The sequence below is a fragment of the Mus pahari genome, chromosome 4, assembly GCF_900095145.1.
Source record: "Mus pahari chromosome 4, PAHARI_EIJ_v1.1, whole genome shotgun sequence".
NCBI lineage: Eukaryota > Metazoa > Chordata > Mammalia > Rodentia > Muridae > Mus > Mus pahari.
In genome coordinates, this window is record NC_034593.1 from 25,348,587 (window position 1) to 25,357,567 (window position 8,981).

The 8,981-nt window shown below is 42.4% G+C and overlaps 1 protein-coding gene across 1 annotated transcript in view; it reads left to right on the forward strand.

Annotated features, from left to right (window-relative positions):
• Lrriq4 (leucine rich repeats and IQ motif containing 4) overlaps positions 1-8,981 on the forward strand; it is a 28,015-nt gene that overhangs the window by 5,267 nt on the left and 13,767 nt on the right. Inside the window, exons 3-5 of the mRNA XM_021196583.1 lie at positions 3,169-3,342; positions 6,310-6,448; positions 7,147-7,343. Coding sequence (XP_021052242.1) covers positions 3,169-3,342; positions 6,310-6,448; positions 7,147-7,343 — 510 coding nt within the window. The remainder of the gene's footprint in view (positions 1-3,168; positions 3,343-6,309; positions 6,449-7,146; positions 7,344-8,981) is intronic.

An 8,981-nucleotide genomic window follows, 5' to 3' on the forward strand; every position in this document is an offset into this window, starting at 1 on the left:
TATGTGTGTGTTTGTGTGTGTGTGTGTGTGTGTGTGTGCGTGCATGCTGTGATGTATGTACACAGATACGTGTGCCACAGCATACATACGGGGCTCAGATGACAATTTCATGGGGTCGGTTTATGTCTTCAACCTTTACGTGGATTCTGAAAATGGAACTCGGGTCACTGCACCAGGCCACTGCACCAGGCCACTGCACCAGGCCACTGCACCAGACCACTGCACCAAGCCACACTGCACCAGGCCACTGCACCAGGCCACACTGCACCAGGCCACTGCACCAGACTACTGCACCAAGCCACTGAACCAGGCCACTGCACCAGGCCCTGTATGCCTGTATTTTCATCCATTGTATTAGCATGAAATATGAGACAAAACATGAGGTCTTGGAGATCCTGGGTGAGGGGTGGAGACTTGTGAACTGTCAAAGTGTCTTGGAAATGAGAAGCTAAGCCAGCGTGTTAGGTTGAAAACACTGGCGGCAGAATCACCAGGTACTAACGATGGGTTAAGCTGAAGAGTCTTTTCCTGATGTTTTTGAGTTTATTGAATGCAGGTGCTTGGAACTGAAGGGGAGCCAAAGCTTCATGAAGAATTTTTAAATTCTTAAGACTTAAACTCAGTTTCTCTGGAGACCAACTTGTTCTCATTTTTTTTAACCCAAAAAATAAACTGGGTTTGGGAACCCATTCTTCTAATCTCAGCTTAGGAAACAGAGACTGGAAGATCAGAAACTTGAGTTCATCCTCAAACCAAGTTCTAGGCCAGCCTGGGCTATACAAGCTCCTGACTCAAAAGAACAAAAACAAACAAACAAAAAACCCATGCAAATAAAAAAATGAAGATATCTGTAAGCAATTTAAAAAAAAAAAGCCATCTTACATAAACAATGTTCTGAGAGATTCCAGTTCTGCAGAACTTTTACAGAAATTTAGTTTATTTTTTATAGTGAGGGCCCTTCTTTTTCCATCTGTGAGTGGCCACCACTCCCCAGTAGTGAGCTATGGAAAGGCATAGGGAGGTCTAAGCAGAAAGGAGAGCAGCACAGATGAGGGAAAAGATGAGCTGGAGACATCAGAAAACGAGGAAGGATTTCCCAGTTTCCTCTGAAGTCAGATAAAGGAGTGTGCCAGCTAAGAAACTGTTAAGTATGCATCTAGAATTTTCTAACAACAAACAAGAGCATCTTTGTTGCACAGTGAGCGGGAGGGTTATGTAAGATTTTTTCTTTGTGGAGTTCTAGAGGACCAGAATGAGAAAGAAAGTAAAGGTGGCTGTGGCTTAATAAGGATGTCCTCTGAAGGGGATGCTCTTTTTTATCTGGGTGGTGGTGAGGAAAGGGAGAAGGCATAGCCAGCTAGCAACATATTCAACCACTGTATTAGAGGGCTAGAACACAGACTCTTTTTACAGATGTTTGTTTGTTTAATGTGTGTGAGTACACTGTAGCTGTCTTCAGACACACCAGAAGAGGGCATCAGATCCCATTACAGACAGTTGTGAGCCACCATGTGGTTGCTGGGAATTGAACTCAGGACCTCAGGAAGAGCAGTCAGGGCTCATAACCACAGAGACTGAGCCATCTCTCCAGCCCCTTTACAAATTTCTTTAAATGTCTGGCACTCTTCAAAATACCCACCCATCTCCCAAGTGAGGCTCAAAACCCTTGGTGTTCAGAAGGACAAACACAACAAGACAGATCCCAGTGTCTACAGGAACATCCCTGATGAGAAACAACTCTGAATATAGATTTGCTTCCAACTGAGTCCAACAGCGGTTTCCAAATTATCAGGTGAAAGATCTTGGGGACAAAACAGCAGGTGTCACTAAAAATGTCAATTCCAGGAAGTAAATGCATTGCAAATGCATTTATTATATAAGCAGTCCCTAGAACTACAGTGCTTTTCTTCTAACAGTATCAAGCATTTCACGTTCTCCAGGTAACAGATTTACAAGGAAACAGCATACATTGGCCCAACTTTTGAAACACAGGGAGAAGGGAGTGTTACCAGTGGCCAGGGGTTAGCCCTGGTGTTTAGGTTCTTGGACTTCTCATCCAAAGAACTGAAAACAAGGGCCCACACCAATTTACAGAAGAAGCAAGGTGGCACATCATTTGAGCAAAGTGACGGCACAGATGATAGAGAACAGCAGCCCACATGAGTGAGGATGCTTGTGGGCCCCACTCAGTGTTCTGGGCTTCCTTCTGTCAGGTTCAAAAGAAGGAGGGGCTAGTTACTGAGGGGTGGATTGGATGGCTCTCTATTTTGATTCACAGACTAAGTCATACACTCTGCACATGTCTCTTCCTGTAATGATTCCTGTCTTAATGATGCCCACATTTAATTGTGCATAGATACAGATGGTTAGGTAAGGGACCACCCCTAAAAGTTACCAAGAGAACACAACTCTGCCTTACTGCACATGCACCCCACTTCAGGCCACATTTATCACACCTGGATATGCTGAGACTGTGCTTGAAAAGATACTGTCGAAATCTGACTGTTACTAGGGCAATTTATATTAGTCATCAGAGGTGGGCATCCATGTAGCCTGATGCAGGTGGGAGCTGCAGGGGGCTCTGAGCTTGCTAGGTGCATTGTTTGGAGAGGGATACAGGTGCATAGTGTTTGCAAGTAAAGAGCCTGCCAAGTTCATTGCCATGTGTATGTCTGTGTGTGTGTAGTGTGGTGTGATGTGGTACTGGTGGTGGTGGTGGTGTGTACAGTATGTGTGTGTGTGTGTGTGTGCAGTGTGTGTGTGTGTGTGTGTGTGTGTGTGTGTGTATAAAACCCAAAACCAAACAGTTGTCTCCCTCACCAGGAAACAAATGGAATCCCACACTGCCAATGTGCAAACATAGATGATAAATTAACTAGTAAATTAACTAGCACGTATGTAAATATATAGAGAAGCTGTCCATCATTTGCCAACACTAAGCAACTCGACTTTTTGTTTAACAACTTGGCTCAAAGTCAAAAGCTCAAGCTTTATTTTTTCTAATATTGTCATAAAGCCAGTTAAATGTAGCACCGTGGTCTTCTAGACAACTTTTGCGACACTAATGCAGTATCAGTAACCCACGGTCACCAGAGCACCCGGGCAGCTTATTGTCGAGGGTTTAAGTACAATCTCAATCTTAACTTTAGCCTTTCGGAATACTTCCAGCTACCACCGACCATAGGCTCGCTTTCAAAACTGAAGATACTCGGGCTCACAGGAAATGACTTTTTGTCCTTCCCGGAGGAAATCTTTACCTTAGCGTCTCTGGAGAAATTATATATTGGACAAGACCAGGGATCCAAGCTTGCGTCTTTGCCAGATAACATCAAGAAACTGATGGTAAGTGTTCTCAATGAACAGCCAAGAAGCACACACCTGCACACATACACACACACACACACACACACCCATACACCCATACACCCATACACCTATACACTAATACTGAGAGAACATGAGGTGATGCTTTCCACACTGTGTAAAGGGTGCATCTGTAATAGATTTTTGTCACGGACAGTGGGTTTCAGATTTGCAAGCTCACTGTTATTGCACAACACTCTACTGTGCTATCTTTTCTTTATTCTCTGACAATGTCATACACATATACAGTACATTGGGGTCCTGTGCACCCACACTTTCATGTCATACAATCTCCCCAAGATATCTCCCAACACATCAGCTTCCTTCCTAGTTAGGGTTCCTATTGCTGGGATGAAACACCATGACCAAAAGCAACTTGGGAAGGAAAGGGTTTATTTCACTCACAGTTCCATATCACCGTTCATCATCAAACGCAGTGAGAGCAGGAAATCAAGCAGGACAGGATCCTGGAGGCAGGAGCTGTTGCAGAGGCCATGGAAGGGTGCTACTTACTGGATTGCTTCCCATGGCTTACTCTGCCTGCTTTCTTATAGCTCAGGGGTGGCCATGCCTACAACAGGCTGGGCCCTCCCCATGATCACCAATTAGGAAAATGTCCTACAGCCTAAATTTATGGAGGCATTTTCTTAGTTGAGGTTCCCTCCTTTCAGATAACTTTAGAGTCTGTTAAGTTGACATAAACCTAGCCAGCAGCATGCCCTCAAACCTTCATGTCCATTCCTCTTCTTTAAGAGTCCCACTGTGTCCATCCACTGCAGCTGCCCACTAGAACCTTGACTGACCTTCATGTGGCTCGACCTTGTGGATGTCTCCAGAGATAGCCACAGCTTCTGTGAGTTCGTAGGCATGCCATGTCCAGAAGACAGCATCGCATAGCATGCTTCCCATCTTCCACCTCCTCTTCTATTACACTCCCCAAGTGTGATGGGATCAATATTGATGTCCTATTTAGGATACTTAAATCCACTTATTTTCAGCCATCTGATCAGTTATGAGTCTCTACATTAACTGCTGTTGACTATAGACAGAAACCTCTCTAGCCAAAATGGAGAGCAGAAGGTATCTACAGGTATAAATGTAAGTATATTATAAAGGCAGTTGACAACAAGAGAATTTAGCAAGACAACAGTAGTAGTTTTTCCACTGGCATTTATGACCTCCCCAGCCATGGGCTTTTGACTGTGTGTATCAGGCACGCATTTCCTCCTGTGAAACAGGCTGCAAATCCTAGCAGAAAGTAATTGACGATCTCCATAACTTTAAGCCACTGCTCCACAAGTGCCTCTTCAATATGTCTTTCCCCTAGTGTAGTTTAGTTATGTTTTCTTTGTAGAAATTGACTGTGATGATTTGAATATGCTTGGCCCAGGGAGTGGCACTGTTAAAAGGTGTGGCCTTGTGGAAGTAGTTGTGTCACTGTGGGCGTGGGCTTTAAGACCCTCATCCTAGCTGTCTGAAAGTCAGTCTTCTGCAGCAGCCGTGAGATAAAGATATAGATAGAACCCTCAGCTCCTCCTGCACCATGCCTTCCTGGATGCTGCCATGTGCTTGCCTTAATGACAATGGATTGAACCTCTGAACCTGTAAGCTAGCCCCAATTAAATGTTGTTCTTATAAGAATTGCCTTGGTCATGGTGTCTGTTCACAGCATTAAAATCCTAACTAAGACATTGGCCCACACCATTTTCTATTTAATTTTTATTTTTCATAAGTATCCCCTTGATAATGACATTATTTAGAAGGTAAAATGTCCTGAGTGGCATGATTTGGAACCTGAGTTGTGTTACCTGAAATTCTCTGTAAGGAAAAATGTGACCTGACTTTCTTGCTTAGCAATGGGCAACCTGAGGATGGGTCCTCTACTGAATGCTAGCAAGATAAGTTCATTCTCGCCAGTGTCTTTGTGTGTGGATTCTTTAAGAACCATTTGTTCATGTTCCTCTTACTTCACTCGTAATGATATAGCAGCTCTGGGCTGCCCATAACCTTTAGTCATAGCACCAAGCCATGGTGGATATAATACTGATAATTCTCATGTGACACAGATATCCTATTCCTAATTCTCTATTACGCTGTCTAGTTCCTTGAACATGACATATCATACCAATGGTAGAAATGCAAAAATATACTTTGTCTAATAAAGTTGAAAATAGATAAATTGAATTCATTCAAACCAACTGTCTATGCATTTGGGCTCCTTTAACCTGGACGATGTAGGGTACTTAGTTGAAGAACTGTAGTCATTTCCAAAGATAGCTAGCTATTAAAAGGGAGTAGATGGTACAATGCTGCAATGATACAATACTTTTTCATGAGGCTCTGATAAAATTAAGCCCCAGTATTTTCACTTTGCTGCATAAATGGACACTAAATCTAATGGCTTTATTCAAAAGCAGTTGTATTTCTAGATACCACTTCTGTAAATATTGTTATCAGTTATTCTTGTCATTGGGACCAATACACCTCATTAGGAGTAAAACCATCCCAAGGAAGGATGGGTTTATTTTGGCTTAAATTGGAGGATTTCAGCCTATCACAGTGGAGGAAGCATTGTGGCAGGAGTGGCTTTGTAAATGATAGCAGGGACAGAGGGCTTGGCATACCAGGAAGTCCAGAAAGGTAGGCATAAGCTTGGGGGCAAGGTCAACCTCCACAGGCCTGAGAGTAGGGGCTTGCTTTTGCCAATCAGGCCCACTTCTTAAAGGCTCAACAGCATCAAGAAGCAGCACAAACTAGGGAGTGACCCCTGGAAAGTGAGCCTTGAAGGACATTTCAGAATCATCATCATCATCAAGCAGGTTTCTCCCATTGTCCCAAGGCATGATCTCCCTAGTGCACAGGAATGGACACACACAGGAATGTCTGGTTGTTGTGATTCACTTATCAAGATAAGTGTTCTCAGCACACACTCTCCTCTTACTGCAGAATCTCAAGGAACTATACATAGAGAACAACCGCCTGGAACAGCTGCCAGCATCCTTGGGGTCAATGCCAAATCTGAAAGTTCTTGACTGTCGGCATAATCTTCTGAAGCAACTCCCAGATGCCATTTGCCATACTCTAAGTAAGGAACTCCCTAGATCCACAGACCAGTACAATGGGGCCCATATTTCCTAGGAATGGCTTTCTTGAAAGCCCAGTTTCAGAGTTGGTAGAACTGAGTCCTGTACCATCACCCACTCACAGGCAACTCCAGGGAAGCCAGGTGTATCTATATTTGTATAGCTAAGGGTCTTGCAAAGGTAGTTTATAATTTGAATGAAAAAGAGAAGCAAATAGTAGTTACTAAGAAAATTAGTATACACCCATACTTTCACTACCATCAGCAGAAATTAAACACAGACAATTTGACAGTATTGGGAGTTGGGGTCTTGATGTAAAAGTTAATTGAGATCATTAAGTCTTTTGAGTAAAAGAAAAATTATTGACCCAGAATGATGAAACCAGCAAAGGGGATTTCTAGGATTATATGTTTGACTTGGAAAATGTAGTCACACTTGATTCCTTAACACTCAAATACTGTTTGACTGATTCATTCCTTATCTGATATCCATTCCCCATCTCATTTAAACGTCACTTAGAATCAACTGGGTTCTCTTAGGCTGTCAAAGGGCAGACACAGACATTTGATCCATGGTATTAGAAGCCATGGGTTCCGGTACTTCCCTCCTCTCCATCCTCCTGCCAACGGATCTCACCTGAGTGAGTTTAGGTGCTGCTATCCTAAGCTGAATCAATTCATTAAAATGAAGATCTTTCCAGATTTGAGAGAGCTGCTGCTGGAAGACAACTTACTCTGCTGCCTCCCGGAGGACCTCGATCACCTGGTGAACCTTAAGGTCCTGACACTGATGAACAACCCCATGGTCGACCCTCCCATGAATGTGTGCAACCAAGGCAATGAAGCCATATGGAAATACCTGAAGGAAAACAAAATTAGGAAAGTGATGGTCACCAAGGTGAGTAGACACAGAATCCTTCTTTAAAAATGTATCCTAGGCAACTTTATACATGTGTACAATGCACCTTGATACTAAACACCCCTTACTCCCCTACCCCTTCCCTTCATGTCCCTCCCTCTTTATGCCCATTCTTTTTTTTTTATTCATTCTTTCCCACATTACATCCCAATTGTAGTTTCCACTCCCTCCACTACTCCAAGTGTCCTCCATTCCCTCCCCTAGTCCACTCAAAAAATTTCTATTTCCCATTTACAAGGAGATCCATGCAATCTCCTCTTGAGCCCTCCTTGTGACTTGGCCTCTCAGGGTCTGTGGATTGTAGCATGATTGTCTTTTACTTAACAGCAAAGTCCACTTGTAACTGAATACATCCCATGTTTATCTTTCTGGGTCTGCGTTATCTCACTCAGGATGATTTTTTTCTAGTTCCATTTATTTGCAAATTTAGGATGTCATTGTTTTTAAACAGCTGAGTATTACTCCATTGTTAAATGTATCACTTTTTTTTTTATCCATTCTTCTCTTGAGGGACACCTAGGTTATTTCCAGCTTCTGACTATTATGAATAAAGCTGCTATGAATGCGTTTGAGGAAATGTCCTTGTGGTTCTTTAAATATGTCCAAGACTGGTATAGCTGGATCTTGAGGTAGATTGCTTGCTGATTTTCTAAGGAACAGCCATATTGATAACCATAGTGGCTGTACAAGTTTGCACTCCCACCAGCAATGGAGGAGTGTTCCCTTCGCTCCACATCCTCACCAGCAAGAGCTGTCTCTTGTGTTTTTGATCTTAGCCATTCTGACAGGTTTAAGTTGGAATTTCAAAGCGGTTTTGATTTGCATTTCTCTGGCTAAGGATGTTGAATATTTCTTTATGTGCTTCTCAGTCATTTGAGATTCCTCTGTTGAGAATTTTTTATTTAGATCTGTACCCTATATTTTAATTGAATTATTTGGGCTATTGTTACTTAGTTTCTTCAAGTCTTTACATATTTGGATATTAGCCCTCTGTCAGCTGTGAAGTTGGTGAAAATCTTTTCACATTCTGTAGGCTGCCATTTTGTCCCGTTGCCAGTGTCCATTGCCTTACAGTTTCATGTAAGCAAAGTCCCATTGCTTTTCCGTTTCATGAAGTCCCATTAATTAATTCTTGATCCTAATGTTTTTGCCACTGATATTCTGTTTATAAAGTTGTCACCTGTGCCAATGAGCTCAAGGCTATTACCCACTTTCTCTTCTATTAGGTTCAGTGCATCTGGTTCTATGTTGAGGTATTTAATCCCTTTGGACTTGAGTATTGTGCAGGGTGGTAGATATGGATCAATATGCATTCTTTTACCCACAAACATGCAGTTAAACCAGCACGACTGTTAAATATATTCTTTTTTCCTGTGTGTATTTGCTGTTTCTTTATTTAAAAGATCAGGTGTCTATGGGTGTGCGAATTTATATCTAGGTCTTCAATCACTTCCATTGATAAACCTGTCTGTTTTTAATGCAAATACTATATAGTTTTATTTCTTTCTTTTTTATTATTATTATTATTTTCTTTATTTACATTTCAAATGCTATCCCGAAAGTTTCCTATACCCTCCCCCCACCTCTGCTCCGCTACCCACCCACTCCCACTACTTG